This window comes from Thalassophryne amazonica, chromosome 17 (assembly GCF_902500255.1).
Source record: "Thalassophryne amazonica chromosome 17, fThaAma1.1, whole genome shotgun sequence".
Taxonomy (NCBI): Eukaryota; Metazoa; Chordata; class Actinopteri; order Batrachoidiformes; family Batrachoididae; genus Thalassophryne; species Thalassophryne amazonica.
In genome coordinates, this window is record NC_047119.1 from 12,063,433 (window position 1) to 12,080,447 (window position 17,015).

Below are 17,015 nucleotides of genomic sequence, written 5' to 3' on the forward strand. Positions count from 1 at the left end.
TGCTGTTGTAACATGTGCAGAATGTGGCTGTACATTGTCTTGCTGAAATAAGCAGGGACGTCCCTGAAAAAGACGTTGCTTGGATGGCAGCATGTGTTGCTCCAAAACCTGGATGTACCTTTCAGACCTTTTTACCAGACCAAAATCTCTCATCAGCCGTTAAAATTTTCAATGAAAACCAGCTGAATTTATCGAATGGTGTCCACTCAGTTGTGCCTTACAGTTTTTGAAAAAATTTGATCAAACAAAGCAGCAGTCTCTGAGCCAATTCCTAAACAATGAAAAATCGACGAGAGGGTGGGCCACTCCTCACTCAAAGACTGCCCACAGGCGAATGACGTAACCGACAGGCGTGAAAAAACTCTTGCATGCCCACGAGCGTTCAAGCATGTCTGATGTAATCACACGTGATTCAAATCCATATGGTTTTTGAAAAAAATAATAAGGTCGGATACTTTTCTAATAGACCTCATATAGTTACGTATCTTGCTATATATAAATATAGAGCGATATACTCGTATCCTTCTATCTCTCTATAGGTACATGTATATACATACAGTATATTTGGGCTTAATAATTAAAATGACTTTGGGGATCTGATTGGACCCTTCACAGTGAAAGCAATGAAATACTGAAAAACTACAACTTGATCTTTATTGAAATAAAAATGTTTGCAAATTTTGAATATTATTTTCTATTGATGCAAAAAGGTTAAAAATTGTTAGCTGAACTGCTTCTTCTCCTACCTACTGATTTGGATAAGTGGCAGAAATGAAATTTGTGATGACAGGATTCCAACAATAATATTTCAACCAATATACAGTAGTGTTCAGAATAATAGTAGTGCTATGTGACTAAAAAGATTAATCCAGGTTTTGAGTATATTTCTTATTGTTATATGGGAAACAAGGTACCAGTAGATTCAGTAGATTCTCACAAATTTAACAAGACCAAGCATTCATGGTATGCACACTCTTAAGGCTATGAAATTGGGCTATTAGTAAAAAAAAGTAGAAAACGGGGTGTTTACAATAATAGTAGCATCTGCTGTTGATGCTACAAACTCAAAACTATGTTCAAACTGCTTTTTTAGCAATCATGTGAATCACTAAACTATTGTAGTATTTAGCTGTATAACCACAGTTTTTCATGATTTCGTCACATCTCCGAGGCATTCATTTTGTTGGTTTGGAACCAAGATTTTGCCCATTTACTAGTGTGCTTGGGATCATTGTCTTGTTGAAACACCCATTTCAAGGGCATGTCCTCTTCAGCATAAGGCAACATGACCTCTTCAAGTATTTTGACATATCCAAACTGATCCATGATACCTGGTATGCAATATATAGGCCCAACACCATAGTAGGAGAAACATGCCCATATCATGATGCTTGCACCACCATGCTTCACTTTCTTCACTGTGAACTGGGGCTTGAATTCAGAGTTTGGGGGCCGTCTCACAAACTGTCTGCTGCCCTTGGACTCAAAAAGAACAATTTTACTCTCATCAGTCCACAAAATATTCCTCCATTTCTCTTTAGGCCAGTTGATGTGTTCTTTGGCAAATTGTAACCTCTTCTGCACATGTCTTTTATTTAACAGAGGGACTTTGCGGGGGATTCTTGCAAATAAATTAGCTTCACACAGGCATCTTCTAACTGTCACAGCACTTACAGGTAACTCCAGACTGTCTTTGATCATCCTGGAGCTGATGAATGGGTGAGCCTTTGCCATTCTGGTTATTCTTCTATCCATTTTGATGGTTGTTTTCTGTTTTCTTCCACGCGTCTCTGTTTTTTTTGTCCATTTTAAAGCATTGGAGATCATTGTAGATGAACAGTCTATAATTTTTTGCACCTGTGTATAAGTTTTCCCCTCTCCAATCAAATTTTTAATCAAACTACGCTGTTCTTCTGAACAATGTCTTGAACGTCCCATTTTCCTCAGGCTTTCAAAGAGAAAAGCATGTTCAACAGGTGCTGGCTTCATCCTTACATAGGGGACACCTGATTCACACCTGTTTGTTCCACAAAATTGACAAACTCACTGACTGAATGCCACACTACTATTATTGTGAACACCCCCTTTTCTACTTTTTTTTAACTAATAGCTCAATTTCATAGCCTTAAGAGTGTGCATATCATGAATGCTTGGTCTTGTTGGATTTGTGAGAATATACTGAATCTACTGGTACCTTGTTTCCCATGTAACAATAAGAAATATACTCAAAACATGGATTAATCTTTTTAGTCACATAGCACTACTATTAGTATTCTGAACACTACTGTAGCTACATATCTCTCTCTATACAAAGACAGAGTGATATATCCTTCTCTATCTCTCTCTATAGGTACACTAAGAAAAAATGTTGAATTTAATTGATAAAGTTAAGGTAACGTTTTCCACATAAAATTGTCAATTAAGTGCAAAACAATATTGTAGATGAAATTAATTAAATCAAATGAAACATTATTACTTAAATCCCTAAAATTAACAATTGCAAGTATATTGAAAATAATAGTATTAGTTACATTTAAAACCCATGTTTTTCATTTCTTAGAGTATAATGGTTGAATTCTTTGTTGAATTAATTGTTGCAATTCTGGCATTGCATATTTCTGGAAGGTTTGATAAATGAAAGATTTTAAAGAGGTTCTGTTGGAGAAATAAGAACATCATACATGATACTTTTTAATTTCTTCTGCACACTGAAATTTGTTCTAAAAATGTGTATCTAAAAATGTGAATGTTCAGCTCCTAATTCTGTAAACAATAATTTATATTTCCAGTGCAGCAGCCAGGAAGTTGGTTTTACTTCTCAAATGCACAGTTCTGGTGCTTTTATTTGCAGGATTAAGAAAAAAATAGGTAAAATAGCTACTGAACTGCATAGCAGTCAATTTGTTACCAAACACAATCATTTTGATTTAACAGAAGATCAGAGTATGTAAGACTCAGTTCCTATTGTTGACTAAACTCTCCATGTTTTGCGGTACTGTACTCAATGGTGGGGATACATTTAATACCTCTGTGGTGCATGAGAATGCCACAAAGCACTGTGGGGAACACATGCAAGGGATTAGGCTATGCTAAAAATGTAATACAGGCTGCAACAGCAGGACAAAAATCCCCCGCCCGTGTGTTATTTGTACTGCACTCAAACTAAGAAGGTCACGAGTTGAAAGGCAGAATAGTTAACCTTGGTGTGTTTCATAATGTCTCGTCAGTATCTTGTGGCAAGTTAACTGTGTGAAAATGGTGTAATCCTGTATTTCTGTGCTGAAGGAAAAGCAGTCAGATATAAGATGTGGTTAAAATGGAAAATCGTATTATTGTTACTGACCTTGGCCTTGCCGGTGCTTTGTAAAATATGAACCAGCGCACATGCCATCTCCTCCTTGTTCTTGACGCTAATCCCGGGCTCAAGCACTGAGCATAGCAGCATGTAGTTATTGGTGGTGTACTCTGCAAACTCTTTGTACATTTCCATTGGAAGGATGTTCATACTTTGATACCGTGCCTTGATCCTAATCATCGGCCCCGATGCCTTGCCTTTAGGGGGGTTAGGCATGCTGACGGGATACCATTTCTCCATGAACTGCCGCCCCGTAACGGCTGCCACGGGGATGCTGACGAGTCCGATGTAATTGTTCTTATCTTTCTTTTTCTTCTTGTCTGTGTCTTTGTAGAGGTGGGCCGTGACGCTCTTGACAGCAGGCAGGTTGTTGAACTCAAAGTGTTCCCCCCAAAAAACGTTGTCCGTCTTTAGCTTGCAGGTGGTGCGAGCGTAGAGCGAGTCATCGAGACAAAGCTCACAGAAGTACTTCTTTTTGGCTGGCAGGTCTTTAGCCTCAATGATCCATAGCTTCAACATGTTCTCCACCCGACGGCTGTTGTCCTGGAGAAAATGACGCAAAAGAGTGTTTACCAGAACAATCTGACATTGACGTCGAGAAAATTTACCCATAATACATTTGATAAGACAAGAACTTCCTTCACATCTTGCTTTTAAGAAAGTTTCCTCATAGCTCAGTCTAAAATGATTTCTGCTCCTCCTTCAAGCTGTAAATGAGCTCCTTATTTCACTCAGACCTCATGCATTCTCATATCATCAAATGATTTCTGCTAAGAGCGGGACATATTTTTGGCCCATTATTTAGCTTCGCTTGAAGACTATCGTTGAAGATGAACTAAGGGGAGCTAATAATTGTATTATTAGAAATGAACAAGAGTCTGGCATAATCTCAAGGATTGGACAGATGCACTGTAAAACTTTTGAGGAAACCGATTGCCTTAAACCATTTGAGTTTGCCAACTTAAATAAAATACTTTTTCAAAAATGTAATTGTTAAAGTTGTAACAATTTATAGTTAATTAAACTTATGTAAATGTAGTTTATGTTTTTCAATTAAAAAAAGTGACATAAATTTCTGCCTAAAAAATTTGCATTACATTTTTTGATGCATTCTTTGGTTTACTTGTTGACTCTGCATTGTGTTGTTATGATTCTGCCCATTCGCTGCCCTCAGGACGCGAACTCATGATCTCCGGCATGGAAGATGGACTCTCTAACCAGAAGGCTAAAATCCAGGGCTCTGGCCTTGTGACCAGATAATTCTTTTGAGCTGTTGGGAGTGAGGTTTACTAACTACATATGCACAGCGACACCTGCTGGCATCCGTTACATAAACACAATCAAAATGAGTGAATGGAATGCACTGGAAATACATCACCAACACTTAAATGCCCCAAAACATTAAATGCACTTAATGGAACTGAGTTGTAATGACAACAATTCATTTTTGAGTTAGTTTAATTAATGGAAATGAGTGACTATAACTTTTTTCAAAATTTGAGTTACATTAACTTAATTATTGTATTAAAATGGAGTGTTCGGTTTAACAGTGTATCCTGGTCAAGACAGAGCCGGATCCTTAAATGAGAGCATGATGTCTCATTGTTTTCATATCATTATTTATTTAACAGGAAAGTGTCTCCAGCTATTCTTCCCACTATAAGGTGGGTTAATGACCTTATCGTAAATATAATGGGTGCTGATGCCTTGCAGAAACATTAAATGATGCAGAGGACAATCCCAGCATTGTGCTCTGCAGGTCAAGAGGACCGCAACTCATGATTACCTTTTAACAAAACCGAAAAGTGACCTTTTTGGTTTGATGAAAAGTGGTTTCAGATGTTGGAAATGTCATGTCTCCTCTGAATTTCTCTTCAAGTAATGATGCTTTTATTTTTCACACCCATAAAATAACAGGTCAGGGTCCTTTTCATGTACCAATGAAAAATAATTTGTACTAACTGTGCACTAAGAGGCATTTTGTTGGAAAATGCTAGACCTATTACATTCAGATCACTTCAATTTTCTACATTCTCCTCTTATTTTCAGCACTGGCAACAGATTATTGTAATGTTCTATTTTGAGGGTTACCGCAGTCCAGCATTAGGGGTCTTCAGCTGGTTCAGAACGCTGCTGCCAGACTTTTGACACAAAGCAGAAGGTTTGAACGTATCACACCCATGCTGGCATCTTTACACTAGGTCCCTGTCTCTGTGAGAGCAGATTTTAAAGTTTTGTTATTGACTTATAAAGTTGTTCATGGACTGGCGCCGTCTTATCTGGCCGATCTAGTGAAACCCTACGTGCTGGCCCGGGTTTTGCGGTCACAGGACTACTCTGTGTTCCCAGGGTGAAGAAGAAGTCAGTGGGTCAAAGAGCTTTTTATTATTGTCTACCCGTTGAGATGGCTTTTGTTGTGATTTGGCTCTTTTGCTCTGATTAAATTGAATTGAAATTGAACATGGCAGCTGAACTCCTCTTATCGTAAGTGGGACAGGAGCTGGATCACTAATATGTAGATCGAGGTTCAATTGCTGGTCATGCCACCTGTCTGTGTCGTTGGACAAGATGCTTTATCCAGATTATCTCAGTCCACCCAGCTATAAATGGGCACCAGCCTTGGCTGGGGAAGTAATGCGATGGACTGGTGTCCCATCCAAAGGGAGCCGTAGACTCATCTGTTTTACTCTACTGTATCCATAGATAAGCACTGGCACTGAAGCCTGTATAGGCCTTATTCAGGGCATTTCTTCTTGCAGCCACTTCTGTCTTATGGAAGACTGAGGGCCATCAAGTCCAAGACAACAAGACATAATAACAGTGTTTGCCCCAGAGCTGTGGCACTGTAAAAGACACTGTGCACTTTAAACTTCATTGAGTTCACTCACTGAGGCCTGACTTTCATGGAGCACAGTCAATCTTTGCACCATTGTACAATCAATCAATCAATCAATCAATTTTTTTATATAGCGCCAAATCACAACAAACAGTTGCCCCAAGGCGCTTTATATTGTAAGGCAAGGCCATACAATAATTATGTAAAACCCCAACGGTCAAAACGACCCCCTGTGAGCAAGCACTTGGCTACAGTGGGAAGGAAAAACTCCCTTTTAACAGGAAGAAACCTCCAGCAGAACCAGGCTCAGGGAGGGGCAGTCTTCTGCTGGGACTGGTTGGGGCTGAGGGAGAGAACCAGGAAAAAGACATGCTGTGGAGGGGAGCAGAGATCAATCACTAATGATTAAATGCAGAGTGGTGCATACACAGCAAAAAGAGAAAGAAACAGTGCATCATGGGAACCCCCCAGCAGTCTACGTCTATAGCAGCATAACTAAGGGATGGTTCAGGGTCACCTGATCCAGCCCTAACTATAAGCCTTAGCAAAAAGGAAAGTTTTAAGCCTAATCTTAAAAGTAGAGAGGGTGTCTGTCTCCCTGATCTGAATTGGGAGCTGGTTCCACAGGAGAGGAGCCTGAAAGCTGAAGGCTCTGCCTCCCATTCTACTCTTACAAACCCTAGGAACTACAAGTAAGCCTGCAGTCTGAGAGCGAAGCGCTCTATTGGGGTCCACATAACTGTAATTCTGCATGACGGTACGCATTCCCTTATCCAACACTCATGGGTAATTCTTTATATCGTAAAGATCCTTATAAAATTAGACTTAGTAGTAAGGTCCACATAACTATGAACAAAATACTTAAGAGCATAATAAATGTTGTGAAATAACTAGCCATTCATAACCACTGAACACAAACCTCTTAAAACTTTCTAAACTGCTTCAGAATGTTAATAAAGCCTTTATTATAATTGATTATAATTACGAGTGGCAATTGATAAGTTTTGAGCCTTTCTCAGAAAAAGTAGGGTGTGATTCTCCATGTGTTGCATTCTGAGAAACCAACATTTCTCGACAATGTGTGAAATTTTGGCTCACTGGGTGCAATGTTGAGAAATGGCTGTTTTCTTTTCAATCGGCCCTCGTACATTATTACCATAAGCAACTGTAATTTTGTTAATGTTGAAACCACTTTGCCACTCATCTAAGTGGTTTCTTCAGGTTGCAAAGTAATGAGTTTTGCTGAATTACCTACAAGTCATTTTTAACTTAGTTCTTAAATATGTTTTGTTGTTGCTGTATTAACCTGTTTATGCCCAGACTTTTTTTTTTATAAGTGGAAAAAGTTGCATTAGTACCTTTGAGATTTTTTATGGTGAGTAGAAAATGACAGTGATACACTTTTACAACAACTGTTGCCAGTGGGGCAAAACTGGTTAAGATTAATACATAATGATTGATGCATTTATTAGTGGTTACTTTTTCACTTAACATTGAACTATGCTTTTAGTAGTTAAAAGAAAGTTAAAAGATGCACATATGTAAATTCCTTGTATACTTGGCTATTTTTTTTATTTCTTTATTAAAACCCCCAAAATTGGGGAAGAATAAACATCCACACAATCAAAAAGTAAGATACACCAATAAAAACATACAATAAAAACACAATAGGAAACTATAAAAGAATTAAACTGACAAAGTGAGTAAATTGACGGGAGTAAACTCACCAGATCATGGTTTAACAAAATTTTCATGAAATCAGAGATATCTTAAAGAATCGGTGGTGCCATTACATTGAAATTCAATGGATAATTTCCTAAAATTATAAAAACAATCCAGTGGCTTATCGCCCTATGACATCAATTTATCCAGTAGTGTGTTCTTAATGATCTCACTGTTTAAAATATAATGTAAAAGGAATCTAGACTGGATTCATTGGATAGGAGATCTAATAGACAAGGCTCTATGAGTTTCTTTCTTATAACATCAACCACTGCAGGGATTTGTAATGCGTTTAGCATGTGAATGATGGTGCCTTTTTCTTCGACCCATAACATTTTTAATTATGCTACCATGGGCAGATTTTAATCAAGAAATATCAGACCTACATAGTGGGATGGAATCCATAGCATACAACATTCTGGGACAACAAACACTTTTCCATTAATACAATTTTACAGATGTAGACCTGGGTATTGAAATCCAACTAAATAAATTGATTGCAATTCGGTGAGCAGTTGTTGGATCCAAAAGGTTTGTTGTCTTTCATATCCTGAAAACAACTCTGCTTTGGCAGAATGTGTCTGAGTCCTTGCTCTGTAATCCTGATAATGAAGAGACAGATTTTACTGTCACGTCATCTTAATTTTTAAATCAGAACTCACAGAGCTTCACCAACAGTGTTATCATGTGTCAAGGTTCCTAATGATTTATTTTTCCAATGAAAAAGTTCTACTGAGTCAACAAAATTTACTGGTCTGAAAAAAAATGTGGTGGTGTATCTGTGACATCAAGCTACTGTAAAAATTTCGATACTAACATACATTTTGAAAATGCCTTCATGTGCAGAAGCTGATTTGTGTCATTTTTTAGTTTTAATAGGATCATGATGCATACCTTTGTAGAAACCTAATAACAGTCAAACAGGTGCCTTTCAAAGCACATTCTGGGCATTCAGTCCCATCATATTACAAACAAATTGACAGTTGGTTGGGACTGTGTGCCAGGTGTGCAGAGAACTTCCCCTTGAGATGGCTGCACCAAACACCTCTTAATTTCACATTGTTGTATCTATGCCCATGTAATGGGATGTATAATTTTACCCAAACATGTTACAGATGATTGCTTATGAGGGAGCCGGTGGGCACAATTCAGCTAATCAGCAAACAGCTAATTAGTAAAGCTACTTTTTTATGAGCAGATTAGCTATTCAGCTAACTTTGAAAACCATCTGCGGACCAGTTAGCTTTGACTAAAGTTAGTTCAGCTAACTTTGTCAGCTAAGGGTCCTTGGGCAAGGTCCTTAATCCCCTAGTTGCTCCCGGTGTATAGTGAGCGCCTTGTATGGCAGCACCCTGATATTGGGGTGAATGTGAGGCATTATTGTAAAGCACTTTGAGCATCTGATGCAGATGAAAAAGCACTATATAAATGTGGTCCATTTACAAATTTACAGGGAACAAGTTCAAAGATGGCTAACCTTGATCTATTTTAAGAGGTACTTTAAGAGGTTAAAAAGTCACATTCTCTTTCAGTCTGTTCAGTTCTGTGTTTGAGTGACAGGCATGACAGCCAATCAGAGTAGAGCTGCACTGTGACGTCAATGGATGTTCTCTCCAAAATCATTTTCTGCATTTATATATATATTTCTTATGTATGATGTAAAAGCTAGCAAGAAATAAACACTTCTAAAACTGAAAATGCTGTTTTTCAAACCTAGTAACAGCCCTGAACTTATTTACAAGACATTTCGTGGACGTTAGCATGGTGACATCATAGATTGGTAGCTAGCTGCAAAACTCAGTTTTGTTTGTGTAAATATAATCTCTGTGTCATATATTATGTAAAAGGCTAGTGAGAAATAAACATTTCTAAAACCGAAAACACCATTTATGTAAACTGATAACACCTCTGGAGTCACTTACAGGACATTTTGCAGATGTTAGCATGCACGCTATGTTAACGCTAACTCAAAGCTAACTTTCTATGGTTTTATATTTGTCTCATTAATACCTGTAATACCATTTTCCATTAATACCATTTTCTATACCTGCTTACTCCAATCAATGGTCATTGGGGGTTGGAGTCTGTACCCGCTGACACTGGGCATGAGCCGGGGTACACCCTGGACAGGATGCCAGTCTGTCACGGGGCAACAGGAACCTTCTGCACTGGAAACAAGCACACTAAACCGTTTGGCCTTCCAAAGAATTGTAATTCTAATTTCCAGCATCGCATTTTGCCCCCTTTCCCACCTCCCAAAACCAGCCCAGTGTCATGTTTTTTTTTCGTGTTCCCGTCACGAAATGAGTAAAATTTTCATGACGGGGTTTTTTTAACTCACTATTACTAACCCTACTCCTACCCCCAACCCTAACCTTAACCACCCAGACCCCCCTGCTTCACTTTTAATTTTGTGCAGCCATCATGGAATGAATTAGAATAAATTTGTGCTGCCGTGACGAAAATGAGGCGCTTTTCGTCACAATATCACGAACTAATATATTAATGTATATTTCGTGCTGCTGAATCACAACTTGCCCAAAACCCAGTAATGCACCATGTCTAATCTCACTAAAACATAGCTGTGCATTTGTAGCTATTCAAAGAATCTAAGACGAAGTGATGTTGCCTACAGCAGAGGAGAAAGAGTTTCTTCCCAATTTCTAATTAGTATTTTGCTAAATAATGACAGACTACATAGTGGAAATGTTTTGCGATTGGGGCCGTTTCTTGGCTTGGCACATGTTTGCATTTCTCTCTCTATTACAGCTGTGTTTGTTGTGGTTACAGATGGTGTCAGAGCACAAAAACAGAGGAGAAATTTGGAGATTTGAATGTTCCTCTCTGTGCAATGGAAATGTTAACATATTCTCTATTAGCCACACATGGGCTCGACCAGATAATGTGCTATTATTACACGTGGAGTCTTGTGATGAGTATTATGGAATCTGGATGCTTGCATATAAACTTTGCCCCAATTAGCTCACACAACCTACTGTGCATTTCTCAGCTTACCTTGTTTGGCTGCACTGCTCTCCTCAGATTCTCCATCCATTTGTCTCTCTCGGCTGATGAACGACAGGAAAAACATTTGCTTCCTGTGGAGGTGGTGACCTACACCCCGGCGGAGGGAGAAGCAAAATAAATGTTTTAATTATCAGACCTAATGCTTAGTAATCATGCCAAAGAGTAATGGCAATAGAAATGGTGTTTCTAAAGGTGGCTGGTAAATACCACTCTATCTCTTTGCAGTGCATGCACGCACAACAGTGGGGATGAGACTGAAGATGTACTGGCAGAGTTGAGGAATAAGCAAGCAATGGGAATAGACAGAAAGATGAGTGCTTTGCACACTGGGTGACAACAGGATGATTTCAAAAGGCACTGGACAGAAAGACACAGCAGGAAACTGAACAATGCAGTGGGCAGCAGATAGAGATTAGTGTTGGATTTGTGTAACAGACAGAATAAGGAGAAAAAAAATCATTTATTTTACTTGTTCATGGAGAAATGTGAGTGCTACACTGGATTCCAAAGCTAAGTAGAGAGCTGGAGAAAAGCTCATTATCCACTTGCTTGTGTTAGGTATTAGTAGTAAAGCTTTTGTAATTAAAATAAAATTAACCAATTCGACATGTTGCGTACATGTAATTAACAAATATGATGTATTAAAAACACCAAAAGCCCAATTATCTCCCCTGAAGAGACAACCAGAATTATTTATTCTACAAACCCAGTTCCAAAGTATTTTCTTATATTGACGGAAGTCCAACTGTTATTATGTCCACCAAGGACATAATAATATCATCAATGCTTATTTATTTACAACCCCAATTCCTATGAAGTTGGAACATTGTGTAAAATGTAAATAAAAACAGAATACAATGATTTGCAAATCCTCTTCAACCTATATTCAACTGAATACACCACAAAGACAAGATATTTCATCTTCAAACTGATAGACTTTTTTGTTTTTGTGCAAATATTTGCTCATTTTGAAATGGATGCCTGCAACACATTTTAAAAAAAGTTGGGACGGGGCAACAAAAGACTGGGAAAGTTGATAAATGCTCAAAGAACACCTAATTGGAAACAGGTGAGTGTCATGATTGGGTATAAAAGGAGCATCCTCAAAAGGCTCAGCCATTCACAAGCAAAGATGGAGTAAGGATCACCACTTTGTGAACAACTGCATGAAAAAAATAGTACAGCAGTTTAAGAACAATGCTTCTCAATGTTCAATTGCAAGGAATTTAGGGATTCCATCATCTACAGTCCATAATATAAACAGAAGATTCAGAGAATCTGGAGAACTTTCTACACGTAAGTGGCAAGGCCGAAAATCAACATTGAATGCCTGTGACCTTCGATACCTCAGGCGGCACTGCATTAAAAACTGACAACATTGTGTAAAGGATCTTACCACGTGGGCTCAGGAACACTTCAGAAAACCATTGTCAGTTAACAGTTCGTCACTACATCTACAAGTGCAAACATCAACAGCATCCAGAAACACCACTGCCCTCTCTGGGCCTGAGCTCATTTGAAATGGACAGACAAAGTGGAAAAGTGTGCTGTGGTCTGATGAGTCCACGTTTCAAATTGTTTTAGGAAATCATGGACGTTGTGTCCTCCGGACAAAACAGCAAAAAGACCATCCAGACTGTTACCAGTGCAAAGTTCAAAAGCCAGCATCTGTGATGGTATGGGGGTGTGTTAGTGCCCGTGGCATGGGCAACTTACACATCTGTGATGGCACCATCAATGCTGAAAGGTACATCCAGGTTTTGGAGCAACACATGCTGCCATCCAAGCAACGTCTTTTTCAGGGACGTCCCTGCTTATTTCAGCAAGACAATGCCAAGCCACATTCTGCACATGTTACAACAGCGTGGCTTCGTAGTAATTTCAGTTTGCTTTCTTTCTTGACAGTTTTCCGTTATTTGCTTAGTTTTCGTAATGTTAGCGTTTTGTTTGCCTTTCGTCCAACTTCGTTGAACCTCCCAAGTCAGACGTATTGAACGAAGGTTGAAGATATCTGAACGAATCAATAACAAAAACAACAAAAATGAAACATCCTTGTATCGCTAGTAATGAATCGTCCTTGTGTGAGGCGAAAAAGCAACGTTTTCATACAGAAACAGCGTTAACGTTTACGAATGTTTCAGCTGTTTGTGGCTGACCAATTGAAACGTCTTTTTAAATTGTTTTTTTTTTCTTTTTTGAGTGTATCTACCCTTGCATGTGTCAGAAAGGAATTATTTTCCTTCATATGCATCTTCACATGGTGTACTGCTATTCAGTGATGTTTCATTGAAATCTACCAAATGTCTTAGGAGATGTTGCCCTAAAAAATCAATCATGTTATGCATTAATTTAACACAAAAATCCAATTATGTCCACTTGAAGGTATCAGACTGGAATTATTTTCTTTTGTACACATCTTCACATGGTACGCTACCACCATGTGAAGTTTCATTGAAATCTACCAAATAGTTTAGGAGTTATGCTGTGATGCATCAGTGGAACACAAAAGTTCAATTATCTCCCCTTGAAGCTGTCAGGCTGGAATTATTATTCTGCATGCACATCTTAACAAGATGTGATACCATTTTGTGAAGTGTCACTGAAATACTCCAAACAGTTTAGTCAGAGTTGCGCCAACAAGGTCAGTATTGTCTGATGCATCATTTAAAACAAAAGTCCACTTAACTCCAATTGAACATACCAGACTGGTCCTTCATGCACATCCTCATATGATGTGCTACCATTCTGTGAAATCTACCAAATTATTTCGGAAGAGTTGTTCTTACATTATTAATATCATGATGCATGAATTAAATACAATCCTAGAATGATGTCTCCTTGAACATGTCAGACAGGAGTTATTACCTTTATGCACATCTTCATGCACTACGCTACCTTTGTATGACGTTTCATTGAATGCTACCAAATGATTTCTGAGGAGTTGAGCTTAAAACACTCATGGACAGACAGACAAATAGATGGACATGGTGACTCCTCTATACTTCATACCCTCCCAATCTTTTGTTTATAGGGGGTATGATGAGAATTGAGGTCATTGTACATTCTCTTGACATTAATAGTGACCAAAGTTGGTTTTCTTGTTTATTATTTTAGCTCCAGGTCAACTCAGGGCAGCAAATCTCAAATTTTGATGGCCTAGAGTGCTAGAAAAGAACTTGAATGAAAATATTTGTTCTCAATACATTTAAGATGATGGATATTATATTGTCAATCCGCAAGTGCTGCTCTGCAATTTATTCATTTGGGTGGCTTCTGGTTGCTGGTACTTGGTCTTTCTAGAGGCTCTTGTATGTGTGTGCAAGGTCTAACCCTATCCACACCCTGAGCAAGCACATTGGCAACATCAGGTCATATCATTAAGGCGCATCAGCAATGGCATTTTGGCTATGCGGCATATTTCTCTGGGTATGACCCAGCAAGCATTCTTGAGGACCCCTGCAACTGGAAAAGCCCAAGGACATTCCCCATGTTTTACCTGGCTGTGGCAAAGAAATGTTTATTTTCAGGAGGTGGCGATAGACCAGTTGTGTTCTTAGATGGTTCTGTTGTGTGGTGGATGTAGTGATGCATGGCACTGGCACACCCTCCCAGACCTGACCAGACCTAGGTGACATCTATTGGCCATTTATAGCAAATACATTTTTGAGGTCTCAGCAGAACATAAAATGTGAATTAGTCAAAACAAAGAAGAATTTCATGTAATTATCTGTAATCCAGCCATTAATCTGTTGTTGTTGTCAGGTCTACAAAAGCATGGGCTGTCATCTTCATGAAGATTACTGTTCATGTGAAGGATCAGGGGATCAAATCCACCTTCCTCTCGGCTGTGTTTCAAAGCAAGACAATGAATCACAAATAGTTCCTCCTTGGATATAATGTTAATCTGCACCTGGATTTGCAGGTTGGAAGCCAGTCTGCACAACTCTCTCAGTAATGTTGCTGGCAGGATTGGCACTGCAGTCACAGTCAAAATATTCAGCCAGAGTGTAGCTGCATGAGGGTGGTTGGTGACTGGTGTGGTGAAGATAACATTCCCATGTCATTCATAAAATGATTTTGGCTATCTGTCATACTGTGTGCATCCAGTCAAATACTTGTACAACCCCTGGCAAAAATTATGGAATCACCGGCCTCGGAGGATGTTCATTCAGTTGTTTAATTTTGTAGAAAAAAAGCAGATCACAGACATGACACAAAACTAAAGTCATTTCAAATGACAACTTTCTGGCTTTAAGAAACACTAAGAAATCAAGAAAAAAAATTGTGGCAGTCAGTAACGGTTACTTTTTCAGACCAAGCAGAGGGAAAAAAAAATATGGAATCACTCAATTCTGAGGAAAAAATTATGGAATCATGAAAAACAAAAGAATGCTCCAACACATCACTAGTATTTTGTTGCTCCACCTCTGGCTTTTATAACAGCTTGCAGTCTCTGAGGCATGGACTTAATGAGTGACAAACAGTACTCTTCATCAATCTGGCTCCAACTTTCTCTGATTGCTGTTGCCAGATCAGCTTTGCAGGTTGGAGCCTTGTCATGGACCATTTTCTTCAACTTCCACTAAAGATTTTCAATTGTATTACGATCCGGACTATTTGCAGGCCATGACATTGACCCCATGTGTCTTTTTGCAAGGAATGTTTTCACAGTTTTTGCTCTATGGCAAGATGCATTATCATCTTGAAAAATGATTTCATCATCCCCAAACATCCTTTCAATTGATGGGATAAGAAAAGTGTCCAAAATATCAACGTAAACTTGTGCATTTATTGATGATGTAATGACAGCCATCTCCCCAGTGCCTTTACTTGACATGCAGCCCCATATCATCAATGACTGTGGAAATTTACATGTTCTTTTCAGGCAGTCATCTTTATAAATCTCATTGGAATGGCACCAACAAAAGTTCCAGCATCATCACCTTGCCCAATGCAGATTCGAGATTCATCACTGAATATGACTTTCATCCAGTCATCCACAGTCCACGATTGCTTTTCCTTAGCCCATTGTAACCTTGTTTTTTTTCTGTTTAGGTGTTAATGATGGCTTTCGTTTAGCTTTTCTGTATGTAAATCGCATTTAAGTTTTCTGTCTTCCTTCGTCTACCAGTATGTTTGCCTTTAACAACCTTCCCATGTTGTTTGTATTTGGTCCAGAGTTTAGACACAGCTGAATGTGAACAATCAACATCTTTTGCAACATTGCGTGATGATTTACCCTCTTTTAAGAGTTTGATAATCCTCTCCTTTGTTTCAATTGACATCTCGTGTTGGAGTCATGATTCATGTCAGTCCACTTGGTGCAACAGCTCTCCCAGGTGTGATCACTCCTTTTTAGATGCAGACTAACGAGCAGATCTGATTTGATGCAGGTGTTAGTTTTGGGGATGAAAATGTACAGGGTGATTCCATAATTTATTCCTCAGAATTGAGTGAGTCCATATTTTTTTCCCTCTGCTTGGTCTACAAAAGTAACCGTTACTGACTGCCACAATTATTTTTCCTGATTTCTTATAGTGTTTCTTAAAGCCAGAAAGTTGCCATTTGAAATGACTTTAGTTTTGTGTCATGTCTGTGATCTGCTTTTTTTCTACAAAATGAAACAACTGAATGAACATCCTCCGAGGCCGGTGATTCCATAAATATTGCCAGGGGTTGTATAAGGAGACGTATACAAGCAAACATCTGGTTCATTGGATATTTCTGTGGGCTGGGATGACTACCCCCATACATACTTCTCACAAATTGATAAAATTCACATCATAAGATGTGTGCTTATGAATTTGGCACATTAAGGAATTGTTTGGAAAATTGTTACAATACAAACAAAATCATACAAGCAAAGACACTAGCTGGCAAAATTAAGAGCAAGGAGGTTTAAGAATAAAAACAAAATAAAAAAAGATGAGAAGGATACAATTGTCCAAAGGCCTGATTGTGCATGTTACAGGGTTGTTCATTTTGTTAATAAGTTGAATACAAATGTATTGAAGCTGTGTTTGCTGAAGTAATGAAGAAAAGGCAAAGATTGTTCACCCAATTGGACAGAAACCA

General features: G+C 38.5%; 1 protein-coding gene across 9 annotated transcripts in view; it reads right to left on the minus strand.

The window, feature by feature from the left end:
- Positions 1-17,015, minus strand: part of dab2ipb (DAB2 interacting protein b) — a 516,250-nt gene that overhangs the window by 103,924 nt on the left and 395,311 nt on the right. For all 9 annotated transcript variants that reach the window (XM_034193050.1, XM_034193052.1, XM_034193047.1 and 6 more), the window contains 2 exons: positions 10,929-11,027; positions 3,344-3,898 (listed from right to left, as the gene is read on the minus strand). In XM_034193050.1, coding sequence (XP_034048941.1) covers positions 3,344-3,898; positions 10,929-11,027 — 654 coding nt within the window. The remainder of the gene's footprint in view (positions 1-3,343; positions 3,899-10,928; positions 11,028-17,015) is intronic.